This window comes from Sorex fumeus, unplaced genomic scaffold, assembly GCF_029834395.1.
Source record: "Sorex fumeus unplaced genomic scaffold, SorFum_2.1 ptg000098l, whole genome shotgun sequence".
NCBI classification, from domain to species: Eukaryota; Metazoa; Chordata; class Mammalia; order Eulipotyphla; family Soricidae; genus Sorex; species Sorex fumeus.
This window is the reverse complement of record NW_026606155.1, coordinates 65526468-65552171: the sequence shown is the minus strand read 5'-3', so window position 1 is coordinate 65552171 and position 25704 is coordinate 65526468. Positions and strand designations below refer to the sequence as shown.

General features: G+C 37.4%; 1 protein-coding gene across 2 annotated transcripts in view; it reads right to left on the bottom strand.

Moving 5' to 3' along the window:
- Positions 1 to 25704, bottom strand: part of PRKD1 (protein kinase D1) — a 324330-nt gene that overhangs the window by 12038 nt on the left and 286588 nt on the right. For both annotated transcript variants that reach the window (XM_056134138.1, XM_056134139.1), the window contains 3 exons: positions 18571 to 18732; positions 17947 to 18045; positions 16816 to 17083 (listed from right to left, as the gene is read on the bottom strand). In XM_056134138.1, the coding sequence (XP_055990113.1) occupies positions 16816 to 17083; positions 17947 to 18045; positions 18571 to 18732 (529 nt within the window). The remainder of the gene's footprint in view (positions 1 to 16815; positions 17084 to 17946; positions 18046 to 18570; positions 18733 to 25704) is intronic.

Sequence of the window (25704 nt, the reverse complement as noted above, 5' to 3'; positions counted from 1 at the left end):
ATTAGAACATGCATGAGAAAGAATTCAGGGTTCTCAATTCACAGTGAACTCAGCACAAATCAATTTACAGTCCCAGAATCAAATGTTATTTTATACCACACTAAAAGAAGTGTGTTTTAGTAATGAGGGGAGCGGTGGCTTCAATTTATTCTTAGACTCTGTGAACACTGAGTCAGAACCATTTGAGGTTTAAGAAAAACAGAAATGAAGAGGAGAATGTTTGGATCAGAGTGAACAGGAGGCTGAAAGAACTGACTGACCAGGAGAAAAGAAGTTTCTGGGTGATAAGATGGCTACTCTCAAACCTCTGAGCTGCATCTTTATGTTAGAAAAAGTACTGGCTTATTTTGTCCCTGGGTATAAAAATAGAGATATATTTTCTCCCTCTGTGTAAGGGTCAAATAAAGCAGAAACGGGACTTTTTGTAAGATTGTATATTTTCCATCTGTGGAACAAATTAAGATTTCTCTGGATTGGTATCAGGAGATGTAGTTTAGATATTATCCTAAATTTTGATATATTATTTTGTATTTTTTGATTGGTATCATGAGATATGGTTTAGAAAGAATTTTTCATTCTAAATTTTCACATATTATTTTGTATTTTTATTGTGGAGTGAAAAGAAGCAGTAGGTCAGGTGGGGGTCCCTTGACAGTGACTGTTGAGAAATCAATATATTAAGAAGAGATCTGAATAGTTCTCACAACTACTCTGAGCAGTGTTCCAGAGAAGGCCAGATCAAAGTCTAAGGCCAAGAGTCCTCAAGAGACCCAGAGACCTATCACAGGATCTTTCAGCAGGATAAAAAGGCTTAAGACTATAGTAAGATCACTTGTCCATTTCAGTTGATAATACCCTTGAGATGAACTCCTATTTGTACAAAATCCCCACACCTGGACACTGTGGAAAAGTCCAATGAACCAGCTGTTTAGAGCTATCCTTAGGATTCATACTTTCTTTACTGGGCTCTATCATTTCTTTGGAGAAGCCTGTTTTCTCTTGTTTCTTTTTCCTCACTCATTTCTTTGTACAATTTCTTTTTTCCGGAAATTCCTTTCTGCATGAATGAACAATGAACCTGGGATCATGGGTGGAGATAAGGAGAATTTTTCTCGCTTTTCAGCGATGACTATAATCTCACTTCAGTTCAAGAACCATGGCTTCCTCAAAACTCTAGTGGGGGTTTCATTACCCTTGATGAGCTGATCATGGGGGTCCCAGGTACAACCTGATCATTGCCTTAGTGGGGTCAATCGTGAAGAAGCTTAAGGAGATTTTCATAAGTCTTGAAGCTCCTGGGTATTTCATAGGCAAGGAATCAAGACAGCAGATATTGGCTTGGCTGTGGCGGTCTCTTCCTCTGCCATTCCCCACTCACTTCATTAGCAACAAAAGCAACTTAAGACTATTTCACCTCATTGCTCCTTATGCTGACATATCCAAATACATTCAGCTATCACAATTCAACTTCATCATTCTACCCAATCAGAAGTGAAATTCTAATTGTATAATTGGACTATATAAAAATATTTCCATGGGAGGGGGGAAGTTCAATAGGACTTTGAATATTTATTTCTTTATTTTTTTTTAGAACTTTGAAGTCTGGGGTTAAATTCTCAGCACCATACAATCCCCTGAGCATCACTAGGAGCAATCTCTGAGTCAGGTGTAAGTCCTGAGCACCACTAGGAATGAGAAAGAAAGAAAGAAAGAAAGAAAGAAAGAAAGAAAGAAAGAAAGAAAGAAAGGAAGGAAGGAAGGAAGGAAGGAAGGAAGGAAGAAAGAAAGAAAGGAAGAAAGAAAGAAAGAAAGAAAGAAAGAAAGAAAGAAAGGAAAAAAGAAAGGGAGAAAGGAAGGAAGGGAGGGAGGGAGAGAGAAAAAAGTGGGAGGGAAGGAATAGAGGGAGGGAGGCAAGAAGGATAGCTTTTTTTACAGTTGATTTTTCCCATAGGGCATATCCTATTCAAAATTTACAGTTAACGCTGAGTATGTAGTTCCTATGTGTAGTCCTAGGTTCAATCCATGGTACCGACTTAATGGAAAATTTAAAAACTTATAGTTAAGATATATGCTATAAAATGGATGAATCTTGGGAACATTATGCTAAGTGAAATAAGTGAGCCACAAGACAAACTGTATGATTCCATTTAAGTGAGGCACTTAGGCTTGCTCCTTCAAGCCCATGTTCTTCCTTGAACAAGTATCTTGCTTGCTTGTCTCTGTCTGTTTGTTTCCTTGCTCTTTCAAACTCTTGTTATCTCAAATATAGTATTTTTCTTCTACCTCCCTCTTGCATCTAAGTAGTTTCATTCAATAAAAATTATCTTGCCTTAGGGATGGAGTGATAGTACAGGAGGTAAGGTGTTTGCCTTGCATGCCACTGACCTGGGTTCGATTCCTAGCATCCCATTTAGTCCCCCGAGCACCGCCAGGAGTGATTCCTGAGTGAAGAGTCAGGAGTAACCCCTGAGCATTACCGGCTGTTATCCACAAAGAAAAAAAAAAATCTTGCCTCACAAAAGTAAATGAGACACTTATTCAAAATTATAGAAAGTAGAATCATGGGTTTTTAAGAGACAGGGAAAGAGGGAATGAGGAGTTATGGCTTAATGGGAATAGAATTTCAGAGTTTTGTTGTTGAAATTTTTGTAGTCGTTCTTTCATTTGGCTTGGTTTTTGATTTCGGGCCCACACCTACCTGGTGGTGCTCAGGGTTTACTTTTGGATCTGCACTCAACAATCCCTCCTGCCAGGCTTAGGGGGTATATGAGATATTGGGGATCACATGCAAGGCAAGTGCCTTATCCATTGTATTATCTATCCAACTTCTTGTTGGAGGGCTACCCAAATAATGCTAAAGGGCCATATTCAGAGTATTTGGCCAACTGGGCCAGACAGCTCAATGACTGGCCTAGCAATTTGATGCTCTTTGGTTATAGTGGTGTTGGAGCACCAGGGCCACACCTGACTGGGTTCAGGAGGCCACGTGGTGCTGAAGTTGGCACTCAGGTCCCTGCACATACAAGGCATACATTTCTGATCAATAAGCTATCTCTCTAACCCCTAGAGTTATAGGGTAATATGAATTTGGAGAATGAATGGTAGTGATTATTGCAAAGTATTATAAATGTATTAATATAACTGAACTGTATTCAGGTACATTTTATGTGTATTTTACCACAATACAAATTTTTTTGGGGAAAAGAACAGTTAAGAGTTTGGGATGTGGGGCCAGAAAAATAGTACAATGGGTAGGCCACTTGCCTTGCACACAGCCGACCCAGGTTCAATTCCCTGCATCCCATATGGTCCCCTGGGTACCACCACTAGTAATCTTGAGCACAGAGCATAAGTAAGCCCTAGGCACAGCGGGGTGTGTCCCCAAAACAACAACAACAACAAAACAACAACAACAACAATAACAAGAGCTGGGAATGTGGCTCAGTGATAGAGGCATGCCTCACAAGCATGAGGTCTGAGGGCTGATCCACCAAAATGAAAAAAAAGAAAAAGTATATGAAATCTTTATTATTTCTTTTCCTAAACATAGCACAGCGGGTAGGGCGTTTGCCTTGCATGCAGCCAACATGGCCGACGCGAGTTCGAGTCCTCTGCCCCTCTCGGAGAGCCTGGCAAGCTACCGAGAGTATCTTGCCCTCATGGCAGAGCCTGGTAAGCTACCTGTGATGTATTCGATATGCCAAACACAGTAACAACAAGACTCATGAGAGAGATGTTACTGGGCCTGCTCGAGCAAATCGATGAACAACAGGAGGACAGTGACCGTGACCGTGATCCTAAACATAACATTTTGGAAATTCATCCATGTTGTAGAGCTCCATAGTTCTTTTTATTGTTATTTGGGGGGAAGAGGGGACGTATCTGACAGTTTTCAGGGCTTACTCCTGGCTCTGTGCTCAGTGATCACTCCTGCTGGACATGGGGTGCACAGCAGGTACGGCATTTCCCTTGCATGCAGCTGACATGGCTGACCTGGGTTCGAGTCCTTGCCCCTTGGAGAGCCCAGCAAGCTACCAAGAGTATCTTGCCTACACAGCAAAGCCTGGCAAGCTTCCTGTGATGTATTCAATATGCCAAAAACAGTAAAAAAGTCTCACAATTTGTTGTGAGACATTACTGGTGCCCACTCAAGCAAACTGATGAACAACAGGAAGACAGTGATACAGTTGGTACTCAGAGCAATTAATGAAAGAAATAAGAAACTGGAGAGACATTTTGACTTGCATGCGACTGATCAGGATTCAATCTCAAGTACCCATGTGGTCCTGTGAGCCTCACTAGGAATCATTCTTGAGTTCAGAACCAGGAGCAAGTCCTGCAGTTAGGTATCGCCCAAAAACAAACACACACAAAAAGTGAGATATATGTTTAAGAACTCAGAGGTAGAGTATTTGCATGTGTGATGTTCTATATTCAATCCCCAGCACTGTCCTTCTCCCCCCCCAAAAAAGTTTCTCGGTGTGGGGCAATAACTCAAAGGGCAAGAGATACCCAAGTTCAATCCTGGTACCACTGGGTATGGTCCTTGAGTACTGCCAGAAATGGATCTTCAAAAAAGGAAAGAAACAAGAGTAAATAGAACTGGGGATGGAGATGAGAGATAAGTCAGTGGACTGAGTGCATGCTCTGTTTATGGCAGGCTTGTGTTACCAGTGAGTGATGGGACAGAGAAAAAGAAGGACCCCTGACTACCACCATTGTGGCCCCCAAACAAAACATAATTAAAAGCAAACTGAAAAGCACTCAATAAATATTCACCATAAAAAATAAAGATTAAATAAAATTGTAACCATAAAGCAAATTATTTTGCTTTCCTCTGAACTATTTTTCATGCTTTCTTATATTATAGTTATGTCTTACCTCTTAGTTTCTACATTCAGAGAACTTACAAATTTTAATTTCTCTAAATATATAAATTAGATTTTAATCATCTTTATACGTTGCTCTCTGAGAGCCCAGCAAGCTACTGAGAGTATCTCACCGCATGGTAAAGCCTGGCAAGCTACCCGTGACATATTCGATATACCAAATACAGTAACAACAAGTTTCACAATAGAGACGTTACTGGGCCCGCTCGAGCAAATCGATGAACAACGGAAGGACACGACAGTGACAGAACTTTGAATATTTATGATGTCAATATTCTTTTTAAATTTGTGCTGTTTCTCTTAAGTATTTTTTGTTAGAGAAAACCTAGTTATTATAATTTACTTTTCTATCAAATATTCATTTTCTGGTAGTGGGATATTTTTAGAAACTATCTCATTGTGATTTTTTTATTTGGTAAGTAGATTTAAAAAATTTGTATGCTACTGTCTTATAATTTTAAAGTTCTTTCTATAAGACAAAAATCCAGGCTTTGTTTTGTGTTTTAATAAAACACAAACAATTCCAAATTTCGAGTAAGAGATATTTTTAAAAACATAACCCCCTTTGGAAGTTCTGGCCCATTTAATTCACTTCAGTTTACCAATCGTGATTATATTTTCTGGCACCCAGTCAGGTATTTTTAAGCATTTCACTGGCTAGCCCCCTTGTAACTCTTCCGTCCTGTTATGTCTGACAGTGGTGCTAATATGTTGACAAATCAATCTATTCATTAATATTCAGCAAGCTTACTGGATCTGCAAGTCTTATTAAGCATTACAAACAGTTTAATTATTAAAATGATAATTATCTGTCTTTTTTTTGCATACCATTGGATTTCTGGATCTCATCTCCCTAAGATTTATTTTCAATGGAGTTTATTTTTTGTTTTGAACAATATGTAGTGAAATAGGGACCTACAGCTGGTTCCTTTTCACGGCAAAGTGCTACTTCCAACTTAAGTGTTTAGTGTTCTGGAACGCTGTTGGATTCTGAAAACATACCATGTGGTAAATGGTGCTAGGTTTTTATTTAGCTTTGCTTTGTTTTTGTGCTGGCTGTATTTTTCATCTCGTTTCAGTGGGGAGGGGACACACTTGTGACCCATTTTATTTTAATCTGTCATAATGAATGGCATACTTTTGCTTTTAAAATAAAATTTAGATACTCTGATACATTTAGTGGTACACTGTTATCTTTCTATGCCATGATCTGCCACTGATTATCTACAACATACATAAATGTGAGCAGAGAGCTGAGACCAACAGAAACAGGCAATAATAAATTAGAACTATATATTTAATAAAATATTATTTAAGTTAAATAAAAACGTTTAAATTAATTTATGCAACACATTATACATTATCAGTAAGAGAGGTAGCAATATTATTGAGGCTGTCAGACCACAGAAGTAAAAAATTCCAGTCAATGGTGCACCATAATGATTTAAGACAAGCTACAGGATTAATGCAAGGGCACTTTCTTCCTCTTATATATATATGTATATGTATGCATGTGTGTATGTGTGTGTGTATGTGTGTGTGTGTGTGTGTGTGCGCATGTGTCTATCAAGGCTTTGTACTTGAGTTTAATTCTTGAAAATACCAACTAATCATGTGACTCTGAGGCTGAGCAGTAACAAAACAGCAGGTGACTTAAGAATAGGTGCTTCTTTGGATTTCACCTGTGAAACAGAAAATGATCTATGTCTGTGGGGGTCTGGGCTGGTTGTGAGACAATTTCCGAACTTGCCTCTGTGTTGATTACTGCCTGCTTGCCTCCCTAATGGCATATGAAAGAATATCAAAACTCAGGAGAAAAGCTATAGTTACTCATCTGGTGATCTTTGGAGTCTATTACTAACCTGCTTCAAATTTACTGTGTCTCTAATTGAACACATCAATTCAATTTGATGATGGGAAGGTACTTCCACTTTAATAAATGCTTTCTCAGTGCAGCTTGTTTGTTATCATTCTAGTGAGATGGGTTGCATGGAAGCAAATTATATCTCCCTTTCCAAGCTATCCTATCCACTTTATTGGCTTAGACAAGCCACGTCTCTTCTTCCTCTAAGAATAATAAAAGATGTATCAGCTTTAGGACTCTGAGTAAAGTAAAGTAGAGGCCCTCCCGTTTATCATCGATTTGCTCGAGCGGGCCCAGTAACGTCTCCATTGGAGACTTTGTTGTTACTGTGTCTGGCATATCGAATACTCTCGGTAGCTTGCCGGGCTCTCCGAGAGGGGCAGAGGAATTGAACTCGGGTCGGCCATGTTGGCTGCGTGCAAGGCAGACGCCCTACCCGCTGTGCTACGCTCCAGCCCTTAATCTTAATATATAATATATAAGATGTATATTAAAATAAAATTGCAACATAAAAGAAAGATAATGAAGTCACACTAAACGTATATGATTTATGTTATAATTTTGAACAACTGAAGGGATGTAGGAAAAGTTAAACTGTCTTGACAGTAACACATGAAAATTTTTCTTTGTGTAGTTAAGAGAGTGCCTTGGATTACATCTTCTCAGTTATGAAGTTATAGAAAAGCCATTGGTGTTATAGGAAAAGAAATATAACCTTATAGTTCTTCAGTGATAACATTCATTAATAATGTTATATGCTTCAGTGTAGAAAAAACTTTGATCAGATATGGAAGAATTATAGTTGCATGAAAGGCCATACAGAACGGTTTATTTTCCTCCATACATTTCTGTTCAATGGATAAAGAGCTAAATAATCAGTGAAATGAATTCAGAATGAAAAATCAAAGTTCTCATCCCATTTTTAGACCCACTCTATAGAGACTATCGAGATTAACTCTCCTATTTAAATTTTTCCTCCTATTCTCTCTATACTTTTAAATAATACACTATTCTTTGTGCTTAATTCACTAACTTTATGCTAGTGCTCTACATAATCCATGTATTAATGTCAGTTTGTGAACTGTTAAGAGGTCTATGATGAAGTCTTTTTAAACTTTTATAGCTATTTGACACATTTTTATTATATTTTACGTTTGTTTGAAAATTAAAATAAAAAGGGTCCTTTATCACAGACAGTTTGAGAAGAACTACTTCATTAAAATGATTTCTTCCATGAAGTAGAATAAAGCTCTTGATTTTAGTTTTTTCATATTGTCCTCCTTCCAATTACTCTAGCTATGTTCTCATATTGGTCACCCTTATAACTTAAAAGAATATCTGGCACATGATATGGGATATAAATATATACATATGCATAAATGTAAAATTTATTTAAAAGTGTTAACTCAGATTGGTAAATGACATTTAAATATATATCCTGATTGATTCATCTGGGCTGAAGCCTATTAAATCCTATGGAAATTAGGGATCATTACATTCTAGGCTTTCCTACCCAGTGTTGCTGAAGTTTTATTTCATTATTTACAGATATTACATGGTTAGGTCCAAAAGCAGTTAGATATGCTTGGTCCAAAGTTATATAAAATTTAAAGTTACGCACAGTAGGTAGAATAACTATTAACTGAGAGACTCCAGGATTGTAACTCATGCTTACTGCTACATATATACATATGTATTATAATGTTATCATCTGACATTTCTAAACCTATCACCACACACTTAATAAAAAATATTCAAGTGATTAAAAGTTATTTTTTCCTTATATTCCTTTAAATGCTTCAAATCATGATGTATATCTTAGCTGCTTTTAAAAATTACACACCATGATGCATTTCCTTAAAGTTTATATTTTTCTTGTTTATTCTTGTCAGAGGAAGGTTGTGATTCTTTTCCTATCATTACTATTTTCATGGTAATCTATAGTGAAATGAATTCAACATTTGCAGCAAATTGCATGTACTAATATTAAATATTAGTATATGCAATTAATATTAAAAATGAGGGATCCGAGAGATATTACAGCTGGTAGGGTGCTTGTCTTGCACATGGCCATCCTGGGTAAATTCTTAGCACTACATATGGTCCCGTGAGTGTAGAGTTGGGAGTAAGCCCTGAGCACAATAAATTTTAGGAACAAGAAGGGGATTTTATAATTGATCTAAATTTGAATATGAAAATATTTAAAACTCTTGTTTGAGTTCTGTAAGTTGTCAAGTTTTTCGCTGAGCTGAGCACAGCTCTAGAGCAAGCGTCACGGAACATTCAAAATTCTTATTACAGTCCCAGCATGGAGAGGCTATGGGAGTGTCCTGCCTGGGAATCTCCATGAAAAAAAAACTGTGGCTAGACATGGAGAGCATCATGCTAAGTGAAATGGGTCAAAAAGAGAGGGACAGACATAGAAGGACTGCACTCATTTGCGGAATATGGAATAACATAACATGAGGCTGACACACAAGGACAGTAGATACAAGGGCCAGGAGGATTGCTCCTTAGCTGGAAGCCTGCATCATGAATGGAGGGGAAGAAGGCAGCTGGAATAGAGAAAATAGAGAAGAGAACACTAAGAAAATAATGGTTGGAGGAATCGGTTGGGATGGGAGATGTGTGTTGAAAGTAGATAATGGACCAAACATGATGACTTCTCAGTGTCTGTATTGCAAACCATAATGTTCAAAAGTAGAAAGAGAGTATGGGGAACATTGTCTGCCATGGAGGCAGGGGGAGGGTGTGGAAGGAGGGTCATACTGGGGATATTGGTGGTGGGGAATGTGCACTGGTGGAGGGATGGGTGTTTGATCATTGTGTGATTGTAACCCAATATGAAAGCTTGTAACTATCTCATGGTGATTCAATAAAATTTTAAAAAAACAATAAAAATATTGTCACTGTCACTGTCACTGTCCTCCCGTTGTTCATCGATTTGCTCGAGGGGGCCCAGTAACATCTCCATTGGAGACTTTGTTGTAACTGTGTTTAGCATATCGAATACAACACAGGTAGCTTGTCAGGCTCTGCCGTGCGGGTGAGATACTCACGGTAGCTTGCTGGGCTCTCCGAGAGGGGCGGAGGAATCGAACTCAGGTCGGCCATGTTGGCTGCGTGCTACTGCTGTGCTAAAAACTGTGGGGGTCACACCCAGCAGTACTGAGGGAGGAGCATATGGTGCTCTACCACATGAATTGCATGTGGCCCCTACACTGTCCTTCCTCCCCCTTTTTTGACCTTGCCTAGCTGTGTGCAGGTTTTATACCTGGTCTGCTCAGGGATATCTGTGCTCAGGGATACCTCCTGGTGAGACTTAGGTGTGTATTGCCTTCCTAGGGCTGACAATGTGCAAGGTAAGTTCCTAACCCCTGTACTATCTCTTGGGTCTCTCTAATGTGCATTTAAAAGCAGTAATAAAACAGATGCACAAGCTCTTTCAGGAAACTGATAAAGTTCATATAGGATGGATGTGCTGTAACTAAGTGCTTAACTTAGTATAATGCTAATAAGCTGAAGGTGAAAGGCCATAACTTATCATTGAGAGGAAGTAATATTTAAACAGTTTGACAAATGGTCACCCAGATACTTACTAATGATGAAATAAAACTAGGTGTAGTACACAAATCTGTCTGAAAATCAGCTGTATTAGTCCCGAGCTCTGTTTCCTGTGATGATTTAGAGTCAAACTTCCGTGGCCCACCATTCTCTTTTCAGGAACAAAATTATTCAGCATCTCTCAAAAAGTGCACTTTTAAACAAATAAACTAAATGTGCCCCCACTGCGCCTGGATCTGCTATCATACCCTCCTTCCATCTTTCAAGTGTGTCCAGGCATGATGGCATAGCGCACCTCAGAAAACACTGGTGGGATCTCCTGTTGTGTGATTAGTTGTAACTGTATGATTCCTTTAGGAGTGTTTAATTGCACACATGCATTCTTATTTAATTATATATGCATAATTACATAACGTATTTAATTATATGTATGATTGTAACACTGAGTATGTATATATAAAATACATACAGACTGATATGTAGATAGTGTCATGTGATTGGCAAGCAGGAAACATTTGATATATTTAAATTAATTTAGTTACGCCAATCACTTTGCTAAATACTGCCAAGTACATTCTTATTTAGTATCTAAAGCAACCCAGTGAGTGAGGAATTGGAATCACTATCATTTAATCATTGAAACCTAAGAAAATAAGTAATTTTGATGAGATTACCAAGATTCTTAAGTGGAAAACTTGCAAATCAGGTTATCTTAACATGATCTTATTTCCCAGTATTTTTAGACAATATTAAAAATTTTGCTAGTAACTATAGGATAGTGGAAGTACATTAAACATGATGTTAATTAATTTAGTATGACTAAGTCCATTAGGATTTGAAGAAGCTACACATGTTGTAGTGAATGAGAGCATGCAATTTGAAGCTAAGCTGTGAGGATCTGCACTCTGGTTCCAATCAGGAAAGTATACTCTGTGCTTGCACTGGGTCCTCTTAAAAACGAAAATATAATTACTTCTATGCAAAGGTTAGAGATGATTAAAAGAGTTCACCTATATAAAGCATTTAAAATAATGCTTGGCTACACTATAATTTTGTAGCAGTATTATCTATTATTCTCTCCTGCAAAATTAGTTTTTTAATCTCCATATTACGCATGACTATTTTCTAGTGTTCTTCAAATGTTCTCCCAGTTTTTAAGTCTCTATTTTAATTCTGGACATCTTTGAATGCTTCTATATTCATTTTTAACTTAGTATCTTTTCACTGAAGGGACTTTTCCCCAGCATGCAGGAAATTCAACTATCTGTAAGGCTATGTGGCTCCCAAAAAACATGTGTCATTGCTCCCAGGAAATTTGAGATTTAAGTGCAGTCAATTAGTGCCTTTTTTTGGTTTTTGGTATTTGAGTCACACCTGGTGATGCTTTGGGTTATTCCTGGATCATGCAATTAGGAATCATTCACGATGGGCTCAGGGATCCTATGGAATGCTGGGGATCAAACCTGGCATAAAAGGCAAATGCTCTACATGCTGTACTAAAATTCTGGCCCAATCAGTGCCCTTTTCAGAGCCTCTGTAACTACTAAGAGAGAACTGTCTTCCACTCTGAAATCTCTTACAATGAGTAGCATGTAACAGCTGAGGGATCCATCATTTTGTACCTCATCAAGAATCGAACTGAGAAGGAAGCCACTGTAAAGAAGAGTTAGGCAGAGAGATGGAGAAATATACTGAATGCAATGTATGATCCAGCTGAGGCTTTCCTTTTGGAATTCTCAGTTGTCTGAGTCAATGCAGTGTTTCCTCTACTGTAGGATAACACTGTTTTGTCCTCCCTGCATAGCCTCAGGAATAGTTGATAGTTGATAGTTTATTGATAGTTTATTGGACTGAGGAAAAGAGAAAAACACCTTAAGGAGGTAGTTTGCCTGAGGCAGTCAGGAAGGGCTTTCTTTTGTTGATTTGGCTACCTGACTGGGTGGAGTGTCAGCCCAGACTGAAAAGGAGTTAGAGAGAGAGGCAGAGAGGAGAGACAGGAGTGAATGAAGAGAGGGTGGGAGAAGCATGCTAAAAGTAGTCTATAGACCAAACATGATTGCCACTCAATGCCTCTCTTGCAAAACACGGTACCCAAAAGAAGAGAGAGAGAACAAGGGGTAATACCCTGCCACAGAGGCAGGATGGGACGGGGGGGGGGGGGGGGGTTGGGGGGGATGCTGGGACCCGTGGTGATGGATGACGGGCACTGGTGGAGGGATGGGCACTTGATCATGGTATAACTGAAACCCAAGCACAAAATTTGTAAGTCTATAACTGTACCTCATGGTGTTTCACTAATAAAAAAAGAAAAAAAAAAGAGAGGATTGGAATAAACTGCAACTAAGACCAACCAGCCTGGCTCTCGCTTCTTCCTTCATCTGCCCTTGGCCAACAGCCATCCTTATCCAGGCCACACACAGCGGCTCAAGGGCACCAAACACGAGCAGTGAGATAGAGCTGTCCAGAAAGCCCGCAAACACACAACCTTCTGCTTGCATAGTTTTTTACAGTCTACCTTAGTTAGAGATTCTATTATTTGTACATGAGTCCTGATTAATTCAGTAACTAATAATTAATATGCATATCTCCTAAATATCAGTACTCAAATCATTTTATTATAGCACAAACAGGTTCATGTTTGTTTTATGTTTCTTACCAAATCATAAGAAAATAGCACATTTGCTATACAACAATGTATGCTAAAAGGAAAGAAGACAAACTGATCCAGGGATCCAACCGGAAAACCCTACAATGGTGTGACCTCAGGCAAGTTGCTTAACGGGTAGTCTGCTTTCTCTACTACAGAGACTAAATCAAATTACTTGTCAGAGAATTATTGTGAAAATTAAATAGTACAATCATGTCCAAGGCAGCCTCACTAAACAGTCTCATGTTTTATAAGTGTGAGTCTACAATAACAGAAAAATACAGGAAAAGATACGCGATGAAATATTTATAATTGATGTATGCTACAAGGACCTTATGACTTTCAGATTTTTGTGCCAAAAAAAAAATACTAGCAATAACATGTGTGAAGAACATTTAGGGAATATGCCTAGCAGTTTGCATATAATTTCTCAAAGTAAACAGTCAGTATTCAGTTATCAGCTGAGCATTTGTTTAACTTAATGTTCCGCCATTTTAATTCTAAATCCAAAGCTTTGGCTTACTTCACATCTCTCTTTATAGACAACTTCCACATCCTTTCTTTCATTTCTTAAAACCTCATTATATGCTCAGAAAACATGCTCAGTTTTCAGTGAGTTGCAAAGAAGGTAGATGATGGCTTATTAGAATGATAGATAGGGCATTATCTCAATCTGCTTGACTATTGATACTGATCTTTGAGTACAGAATAAGTATGGTACCTAATATTTATTTTCCTATCTCTAGATTTTGTATTCTTCATAGTTCTGGTATGGTTTAATATCATGAGACTCAAAATTTACTATATGATGTCATGATCACCCTTTGCCTGATACTACTTTTCTTGCAGTCATCAGATACTATATTCTAAAAATTATTTGGTACAAGGTGCCAGAGAGACAATACAGCAGGTACAGCAGTTGTCTTGCATGCAGCCAATTGAGATTCCATCCTTGGAATCCCATTATGTTCCACTACTGAATATTTTATCAGCACAGAGCCAGGAGTAACCTCTGAGCATCGCTAGGTGTGTCCCCAAACCAAAAATTATTTGGTATCACTACTCCCTATTATAATATCTAATATTTTTCTGAGCAAGAGAGCAAAACAGAACCTGGACCAGTAACTACTTTTATAATGTTTTAGCTGATATTATTATGACATACTGGCAATCAGATAACTCATTTACCATCCATAGCCTTGGTTAATCAACAGCAAAATGTCTGTCTCAAAGGCTTTGTTGGATCAGAGGAAGATACTGGAGATAGAGCTAATTTAATTCTCAAACTGAAATCGTGTCATTTTAGAAAGGTAAGTTTCTCTCTGAGCTGGATTTTACATATATCTGAGGACAGAAAATTTTAGGGCTTAGACATACCAATAACTAAGTAAAACATGTACTTCTAAGTCAAATATAATTACCTATGAATTGTTCCTGTGTAATATTAAAATATAAAATGTAATATAAAAAAGTGATATCATTTTGTTCTACTACTTAAAGGAAATGTATTCTATTATTGCAAAAAAAAAGTTAAAAACTAAAAGGGATTTTTCCAATGAGCGATATTTTTCCAGTGAGCAATATCCTTTCTATGATACTGCATCTGTTCTTTTTCAATTTTTAGTGCAATTCTGACTAGTTAAGTACAAATCGACTAGTCAAATCCAAATTGATCAATTTTGACTAGTCAAGTCCAAAATCGTCTGAATTTTATGCCTATAGAGCTAACAATTCAAGAAAATAAATGAGCATTTTTACAAATTCATAGACCTACCTCAACTTTCAAGTTCTTTTAAGCACAGTTATGTCTGGTCTTCTACTTTGGTATCTACAATATACATTCATGATGATTTTCCAGCAAGATATTTTTTTTTTTTTTTGCTTTTTGGGTCATACCTAGTGATGCAGGGGTTACTCCTGGCTCTGCACTCAGGAATTACTCCTGATGGTGCTCAAGGGACCATACGGGATGCTGAAAATTGAACCCGGGTCAGCTGCTTGCAAGGCAAATGTCCTATCTACTGTACTATAGCTCCAGCCCTACAGCAAGTTTCTTAACCCACTACTAACTATTCCTCTTTTTTCCATTACGATTGACAATTATATATTCAGTTCTATAGCTATTCCTTTCTGGCTTAGACTATGTTGATATAGTAATATAACCACATTTCTGTAATATAAAAAAGTGGTATCATTTTGTTCTACTACTTAAAGGAAATGTATTCCATTATTGCAAAAAAAAGTTAAAAACCGAAAGGGATTTTTCCAATGAGCGAATTCTGCATAGCAGGGATATATTTGACTGGTTTAACAGATATTCCAGATTTCTACTGCAGTAACTATCAAGTTATTTTACTGAATTTTCAGATTAGAGGTATCAAACATAATGGTTACTCATTTTTAGATATAATATTTTCTACTTAGAATACTGATTACAAGATTATCTGAGAATTCCTTTTTCTGTCTCTTGGGAAAATTATTCACATTTCACATTTTACTTTTATTAAAATATCCTAAATATTCTATTAGTTCATTAGTTCTTCGGTTACATGATAGTTCTTTTGCAAGTCAAAGAATCCTTTCTAGCTATGGCTAAATAATGTTACAGGTTACTGCCTATATATTGTTACTCTTAAGTATTCAAAACAACTTTTGCCATTTAATATGAACAACAGTCTAAAAACTTAACCATATACTCAAAGAGCAGGTGCACATGCTCCGCATGTAAGGAGCCCAGGTTAGATTCTTCCACATTCTCCTTAGCACCCCAGGAAGTGACCCCTGAGGACTGTGTCACATGAAATCCTGAGCACTGCTGGGTGTGGTCCCCAAGCAAAAACAAAAACAAACAACAAAAGATTTGCAAAGAGTTCATGTAAACATCATTATAAAGCAAAGTGTGTTTATATAACAGTAAATTTACCACTAACATCAAATCTAATCACCACTAATGCCATCGGTCTACAACTGGTTCTTTACATTATTGACTTAATTTTCCCTTTGGCAACTCCCCCGGTTGGGCACTTGGTCTAAAAGTTAATTTTTGTTTTATATAATGCACTTGTTTGTTACCATGAGTCACTTTATAGTTTGGTGGGAGGAGGTGTCACACCCAGTCCTGTTCAGAGCTTACTTATGCTCAGAGATCATTCCTAGCATGTTTGTGGGAATAGATGGGTGCTGGGGATTGAATTCACTTATCTGTATGTAAGGCAAGTACCCAGCTCACTGTATAATCACTCCAGCTCCCCAATGTTATGGCTTTAGGGTATGAGAATTGAGTGTATTGAACTCCAGAATGAATCCACTGAGGAGCTCCTTCGATTTTTTTTTTTAAACAAAAGGATTGATTTACAAAGTTATTGACAGTTGAGTTTTAGGAATATAATATTTCAACCCCAATCTCATCAACAGTGTAATTTCCCTTCACTCGTATTCCCATATTCCCTACCTACCCCAACCCAGAATATTAAATTTCTCCTGGTTGTATTCACTTCTTAATACATATTGTTTATCTGTTTTATTATGTGTGTATATTTCATCCAAAGATACTTTAAGGTTTCATTTTCTATACTTTTGTTCTGTTTTTTGTGTATGGAGGGTCACACATGGCATGTTTGGGGAGCAATGTGGGGTGCCGGAGATGGACCCTGGGTCAGCTGCATGTAAAGAAAGTGCCTTACTTTCTTTTATTATTTATCCCACCCATGCATTTTCTTTACTTTTTAACTCACTTATGTCATACTCTAGTGGTTACTTTACAATGTAAATATCAATTTAATAATTCACAACTGAATTAATGCAACACTTAAGGCTTAAAACACTATTATTTCTGGAATAAAAGGTATTACCTTCGTGTGAGATTTCCTTCCAAGGATTTGGTGGATACATGAAAGCTGCATTCTGGATTTGGTCATGTATGTCTTCATCTTCATTAAATGGAAATGTGCCACTTAGACTGACATAGATGATGACCCCAACAGACCACATGTCCAGTGAGCGGTTATAGCCCTTGTTTCTCAAAACCTCAGGAGCCAGGTAAGCTGGGGTACCCACCACGGACCTCCGGAAAGACTTCTCCCCAATGATCCGAGCAAAACCAAAATCACAAAGCTTCACCTGTTGACAAAAATGGTTTAAAGAAATGGTAAAATTCATCTGAGTTTTGGCCCAGGTCAGCCAAAAACTTGTACATATATAATAATTTAAAATGTACTGGATGACTTTTCCACAAAAGAGCTGCGCTCCACTTCATGTATTTGAAGACAATGGAGTATTAGCCAATGCCAAATATGTTTTTATTTATAAATAAAACAACTAAACATGTTTCCTTCTTTCCCCCACTCAAAAATTGAGATAAATGTGAACATATGTATGCTCAGAAGTGGGTATGTTGTTTTAGAAGTTAAAGAAACAGCATGATGAGGGAAGTGACAGACTAAATATAAAAACTCAAGACTGGAAGATAAAAGTCATGTCATTCACAATACTCCTCAAAATTAGCTGTGAGGATCCTCAAAATTAGCTCCTTGGCAAGAGCTAAAAAATGTAAGGAAAGCTAGGAGTGACAGTCATCTTGATCAGGCCAACTGGGAGAAAATGTCTTCTGCCCTCTGAATTGAGGAAAGACAATTTTCCCTTTGTTCCTGAGAAGTAAACTTAAATGACTCTCGCAACTTGGCTAGTACCATCTCTGGAACTCAGGTTAGTGCTTTCAAAAAGGCGTAAGATTGTCAGTTCTTTAGGATCTGTACTCAAGAGAAGCCAAAAAGCAGTATGGGAAGGCATGAGGAGTTATCATGAAGATAGGAGGAAGAAAGAAAAAAGACCAAGTTTGTACATAGGTCTATGGTGCAAAGAATGTATAAAACAGACAAAATCAGAAACAAAGGTTTTGAGGGATAAAAATGGTGACATGATTTGCATAGGAGCCAGTGAGGCTGTTGGTAGGCCTTTTGAGTTGTAAGCATCTTTATACTTGCCTGAGGGAAAGGATCAGCAGATGCTAGTAGTACATTTTCTGGTTTGAGGTCACAATGAACAATGTTTTTAAAATGAAGATGCCTTAAAGCCACAAGTATCTATAATGAAGAGAACCATCAAACATAAAACTTTTGATTTGTTAGTTTATATCAAAACTTATTCCAGAACATACATTTAATGGAGCAAGTAAGACTCACAATGAACTGCTGATAGAAGTGAGACTAACAAAACAGGTTTCTAAGGAACCCTGAATGATAAAAGTAGCATATTCATGGCATTCATACAGCCACCAAGACAGATGTAGCTAAGAGAATGAAAAAAATATATAATAGGATACCCATTCTCAAATATTCTCAAGAAGTTGAGAACTCAGCACTGTGTATTTTAAACTTTCATTATCGATTATCATTTGGTTTACTGAACTCTGAAAACAGATAGAAATCAGGTAACACAATAAGGAACTGCAAGCTTTTTGAGTCTAGTATAGTCTTTGTAGTTTATAGTATAGTCTGTAGGTGTGCTATACAACTATAAGCTTTTTACAACTAAAAAGCTGTAGTTCAACAGGAGTAATGCTTGCGATTCACTATTATATATTTTTCTGTTTCTAATTGATTTCTTACCTGAGTAATTAAAAACTTCGTTATGTGCTCTGGCAACCTGCCCTTTTCACTTGACAAGATCATCTCCAGCATGTCTCCATGGAGTTTTTCCATAACAACAAACACTCTTTCAGGCGTCTCAAACATACACTCCAAATTCACAACACCACGGTGATGGAGGTTCTATTAAAGATAAATAAAGCACTTGAAGAAAATGAGTTTTTTGATACTGTTTGGCAAGCTCACTGATTACACAAAATGATTCAAGCTTAAAGCTATGGAAAAACCCCCAATTTTAACACCTCCAAATTCCACATGTGCTGCCTTATATTTTTGAAATTCTAATGTGTTCTTTAGAATCCAAAAAAATACAACTTTACTTTCTATGCATAGTGAAATTAAATTTTTTATGCTAAAATTTTAGGTTCCTGCACAGTGAATTGCTAATTGGGTTTTAATTAGAATACCATATTGAGAAATCTGTAATTTCTTAGGATGATCTCCAATATTAAGCATAATATCTTAAATAAGTATGCCAAGCCATCTCTACACAATTGGTAGAGTTTAATGCAGAAAAGATAAAATTTTCACATACAGTGTATCTTACTACACTGATGAATTACATTAGTCAAAACTTTTGAAATTTTTCTGCTACTGGAGTTGTATTTTTTTTATGGAAGCTCTTATTTGGATTGTTGACTGCCATGAAAAGGCAGTCATATCTCTTTGTGTGTGTGTGTGTGTGTGTGTTTGTATGTGTGTGTATCTTGGATATATATGAATCTACAGAACATATATATTGATATGTATATCTGGGAACCTGCACTATCCAGGGCACGACACTTTGTCACCCTTGTAATGATGTTTATGTCTGGTTTTTGGTTGAAGTCATCAACAAAAGCCTTTGATGATCTGATCTGTATTATCTTTTATTTCTAATTCCCAAAATAATAAAACATTCTAACACTGGCAAACAATTACCAAGTTTACTAATATTTCAATGAGAAACTGAAAAGGTCATGCTAAACATAAAAAAGGCCTATCAAAAACAAAACCCAAAAACTCAGGGATAAACTTAACCCAACATCCTCTCACACCGACAGGGCTGGTGTCACTGCTTCTGGAACTGTCAGAGTTAACGGGTCCAATGCCCCGACAGCCTCTCACACTGACAGGGCTGGTGTCATTACTTCTGAAACTGTCAGAGTTAATGGGTCCAATGCCCCTACTCCTGAGGTCCCCACATCTTCTAGGTTTAAGCTGTCTTGATCTGACTTGAAATAGGTAGAGTTAGTGGACTCAAGAACATGCACACTGCTTGTGCTCTACCTGTCCTGACTTCCTGCAAATAATACCAGATGAGTTGGATTTGACCTATATGTTAGAATATATAGGTGAAAGACTAATTAATGGCAACATCAATTTGTTTGATATGAGCACCATAGCACACCTCAAATGCAATGTTCATTGTAAACTCTAAATGACTCTACAAATGTGTTATAATCAACCTCAAACTGAACCTCCACCTAGTCTTCATTATTCCCTTTTTTCCTTCATGAATTTCCCTGACACAAAAGGCCCAGCAGATAGACAGACTACTGTCCTCTAGGCATCCAGGTATTTCGTTTTGTTTGTTTGTTCTGGGTGCCATTTCTCTTCCTTTGTTTTCTTTTTCCTTGTGAGGTGGGGAATGGGGAGGGAGGCACACCTGGAGGGCCTCAGAGTTTACTTCTGGCTCTGTTCAGGGATCACATTTGTCTGAGTTTAGGGGACCATATACTGTGGCAGGATTTGAACTTGGTTGGCTGTAAGACAAGAGCCTTTCCTCCTGTACAATCTCTCCAGAGTTAGGCACACAGACGTTTCACCTGTACTCTTTTATTCTTTTAAGGAAGGCATGAGTCCTTCCTGTGCAGGATTTTTTTTTTTCAGGACAAGTCCACCATGAGATTTACTAAGTGTACCTTTCTCTTTGACTGTTAGCTGTATTTTTTCCTATTTACTATCAGTTAAGCACTGTTCTAGGAGAATCTGACTTCCTTAAGTAGCCAAGGTCTCATTGTCTGGGTTGGAGCTCTGAGAAATAATAAAGGAAAAGGTTAACAGAAGTGGGCGGCAAGGCAAGAGGATCTCCTATGTGTAGACAGAAAAAAAGAGAGAAGATAAAAGTTGAGGTGGTCCCAGGCCTGGGAAGGAGGCTCAGTAGGCACACTACCTTCTCTATAGGCAGCTCATGAGTGAGATGGAGCCCTGATATTATCCTACACTAATGTGTCCAACCCCACAGCACTCCTGCCGTGTTCCCTGCAACACAGTGTGTGATCTTAAAAACATTATCACCAAATATGTGGGAGTACCACAGACAAATCTGCAACCCTCAGGCCCTGTAATAACAGTGAAGAAACAGTGAGTTAAGGGAGGCAAGAGAGAATAGGAAAGAAACAGGTTGTTCTGTAGCTGCTAAGTCCACTGCTTCTGCTGACCTTCCTTTAAGCTCTGCAGTCGGCTGAAAGAGAGAGCCAGAAGAGAACAAGAAGCTTTCCTACCTAAATATTCAAATATATGCCGTGTCCAGCCTCTAATGCCCCCATATATTCTCTTAGCATCAAAGTTTTTATAGACAGTATAATTCTTTCAATATATTTCTTTTTCTTTTTACCTAATCTATGACTTGAATAAACTCTATACAGAAGACAGGACTTTAATATACATTATCTAATTGGTGGATTCTTAGACTGTTTTGGGAAAAAAATATGGAATGAGTTGATTATACTTTTCACTGTCAATTGCTTTATGCAATGTTCATTGTAAACTCTAAATGACTCTACAAATGTGTTATAATCACATCTTTATAAAGATGATCAGGGAATTTTTCTTTTCACTAATGATTACATTTAATTAAATATAGAGATTTAAAATTTGTTTAAAGAAACCTTTTAGCTGAAAGTTATATATACAAAACTGGTAGAAAAATATTTTAAAAGTTTAAACTCAAGCATTCATTGAATTTGACCCTTGCTCTTTATGCTGCATAATTCTGCTAAAATATTCATTTAGTGGAGCTGAAAAACCTTTCCAACAATACAGCAGCTTTACATTTTCACATCTAATGCACTTAGTTGATATGATAGGTCTACTGAATGGGGGTAGAGAAGGCATCATAGACACTTATTCAAGCTCTATTTCTTTGTATTGAACCAAATGACCAAGTTTGTTTTTCTAATTAATGTAACAAAAGAAAACATACAAAGAATCATGCATTATGTATAAAATTTCTCTACATCTAATGATAAATATTTCTTTAACCCAGAGAAGATAATCTTGGGAAACTGAAAACAACAAAAATCAAGCTATTATGTTATTATGCATAAAAAGCAACTCTAAAGGAAACTTCATTGTAATTTGAGAGACTTGTACACAATTTTCATTTTTAAATAGAGGCTACTCTTAGTGATTCTCAACCCAGAATTGTAGGTCTTGAATGCTTGGTGCATATCTCAAGACATGCAGTGCTCCAGGCTCACTACCTATGTCAGATCAAGTGGTCATCATGGCTATTCTTTTTTTTTTTTTTTTAATTTCAATTAGTGAAACACCATGAGGTACAGTTGTAGACTAACAAATTTTTGTGCTTGGGTTTCAGGTATTCAATGATTGAGTACCCATCCCTCCATCAGTGTCCCTTCTCCACCACCAATGATCCCAGTATCTCTCTCCCTGCCATCCCCCCCACCCCTGTGGCAGGGCATTCCCTTTTGTTCTCTCTCTTTTTTTGGGTGCTGTGGTTTGCAAAAGAGGCATTGAATGGCAATCATGTTCGGTCTATAGACTACTATTCAGCATGCATCTCCCATCCTGGGAGGATCCTCCCAACCCCCTTTATTTGGTGCTCCCTTGTCTATCTGAGCTGCCTTTTCCCCTAGCATGTGCAGCTGACCTCCAAGCCATGGAGTGAAACTCCTGGTACTTATCTCGGCTAGTCTCCTATTTTGTTACTTTATATTCCCCAGATGAATGCAATATTTCTATGTCTGTCCCTCTCTTTCAGACTCATTTCACTTAGCATGATACTTTCCAAGTAGTACCACTTGTATGTAAATTTCATGACTTCATCTTTTCTAACATCTACATAGTACTCCATTGTGTAGATGTACCAAAGTTTCTTTAACCAGTTATCTGTTCTCGGGCACTTGGGTCTTTTCCAGATATTGGCTACTGTGAACAATGTAGCAATGAACATAGAAGTGCAGATGTCATTTTGACTGTAGTTTTTTGCCTCTATGGGATATATTCCCAGGAGTGGTATTGCTGAGTCAAATGGGAGCTCAATTTCTAATTTTTTGAGAATTGTCCATACTGTTTTCCAAAAGGGCTGAACCAGTCAACATTCCCACCAGCAGTGAAGGAGGGTCCCTTTCTCACCATATCCGCACATCATGGCTATTCTTGACGGTGCTCAGGAGGCTATTCAGGGCTAGAAATAAAACTCAGGGATTCCACATTTGTTGTACCACCTGAGCTATCTCCACAGAACCATAATTTTCTTTTTTGATTTATAATTTGAAAAACCACATCTTTTTTCTTTCTAATGTCCAAAGTAATTGAGTTAATATTTAGAAGGTTTAGAAACTGCAATATTAAGTGTAGTGTACTACTGTTGTCACTGTAACTGTCCTCCTGCTGTTGTTCGATTTGCTTGAGAGGGCCCAGTAACATTGTGAGACTTGTTACTGTGTTTGACATATCGAATACATCACGAATAGCTTGCCAGGCTCTGCCATGCAGGTGAAATACCCTTGGTAGCTTGCCGGGATCTCTGAGAGGGGTGGAGGAATTGAACTCAGGTTGGCCAAGTCGGCCAAAAGGCAAACACCCTATCTGCTGTGCTGTCGCTCCTGTTAAGGAAGAATATTTTCTATCTTCTCTAAGTCTACCTAAGGAATTTGAGCAATAAGTTTTGTGGCAGAGTAAGTCACTACAGGACTATCTGGCCATCTGTTTGTTGAACTGAAGGAATTTAATTTTCAGGAAATGAAACATTTGCTCAAATACAGGAAAGAATAGTGTCCATTCACACATAACAGATTGATGACATATCCATGGGGTGAATATAATGTTGTGTTGAAATCTGGGAGGAAATACCATTAGTAGATCAAGACAAAAATTTTCCTGTCTCAAGATGCCTGGAGAATTCTTATGTAATTAATGGAAATCAGTCACTAAAATAAAAAATTCTATAAATATATTTAAATAAATATTTCATCAGAATGTGTATATATATTCTATTATATGTCTTTTAAATTTGGGTAGAATTATTTCATACATACTTATATTTTAAAAATTTTAATAATTTTGCTCTACTAAAAATTCCAAATTGAGACTTTATTCCATATGTTTAGCCATGATAAGTGATCATTTTTCTTTCTTTTCCACCAATACAATTATTTATCAAACATATGAGAAGTGAGGAAAAAGCAATTTTGAATCATTTCCTTTCAACTGGTTATTTAAAATCATTACAATCTTCACAAGGAGACATCTTTCTAGTTTCATCTCAAACAATCAATTTATCTGATACATAATAAGGTTAAAAACTTAATAACAATATCAAAAAGAAAGAAAGAAGGAAAAAAGAAAGGAAGGAAGGAAAGAAAGAAGGAAGGAATGAAGGAAAAAAGGAAGAGAGAAAGGAAGGAAGGAAGAAAGAAAAAAGAAAAGCTTAGAAGTAACGGGTCCAGAATTTGTTTGAAATGCATAAGGAAGAACATCCCACTGCCCAGTATTGCAGATAGAGGAAGGAAGTACGTTTTGGGGAACTGGAGTATTATCACAATTGTTGACTCTCATTCCTGCCAGTTTCCCAAGTTTGAGAAAAGAGGAGATTATCACACCCACTTTCATATCATGGTCTCTTAAAATTTATTTAATGGACCACGAAATTTCAATCATTGAACATTTTATTAAAGGGAAATAGTATGAAATTCCCTATTAAGAGCTAGAGCAATATTAAAATGGGTAGGGTGTCTGCCTTCCCTGCAGCCATGGAAGTTCAAACTCCAGCATCCCATATGGTCCCCCAAGTGCTGCCACGAGTAATCTCTAAGCACAGAGCCAGGAGTTATCCCAAAGCATCACCCGCTATGGCCCCAAACCACAAAAGCCAAACAGAACAACAAAAATTCCCCATTAAATGCTAAAAGGTAATCCTGTAGAAAGAAAATGATTATACAAAGACTTGTGAAAGCTAAGGCCCAAATAAATATCTCTCTTAAATTCCAAAATCTTTGGGTAATTAAATTTAAAGAAAATTTACCCAACAAAGAACTTGGCATACTTGTCATTAAACAGGAATCTCAGCAGAGAGTCCAAAGAATTTATAACCAAAAAGACTCTGAACACAATAAAAATTATAAAAATTACAATTTAATGGGAGTGTTATAAATTTAGAGCCCTGAGAATAATAGGGTTTATAAAAGCAAGAATCTTAATATAAAACAACAAACATTTCAGGAACTCAAAGAATGTGATGAGTTAGATCAGGCATCTTAATGAAAGACTCCCAGTAATTGATCCTCAAAGAACCCTGATTTTTAACAAGAAGATCCTAAAAATTTAGAAGTGAGGGATCCCTAAGATCTACTAAAATCATCCAAACCAATAAGAAGAGGCTACACCTCTATCTGCCGATGCTCCTTATCTCTGTATGACCTTTGTCTTGAGATACTCAATTGGTAAATGCAGAAAGAACAAAATATACATGCTCATGCCTCAGACAAAGGCCTCAGCCTCCTGGTTTCTCATCTCTAGGCAGCATTAATGATTGCATTGGACCTCTGTCTGGCACCCTAAGGGAAGGAATAAGGTGGGAACGAGAGTATGCTACACACACACACACACACACACACACACACACACACACAATGTCACCTTTATCGTTAATGCATTTGAGCTACCACTGGTCTTCCCGAGGGTGATTCTATTTTGTTTTTCCGTTTGTTTTGTGTGTTATCTGGTTTTGTATTCAGAAATCCCTCCTGGAGGTACTCAAATGACCATATTAGAACTGGCAAAGCAAGCATTTTAAACCTGTACTCTCTCTCTCTCTCTGGCTTCCAAAGATAAATTTAACCATCTCGTCTTGCTTCAAATTCACAA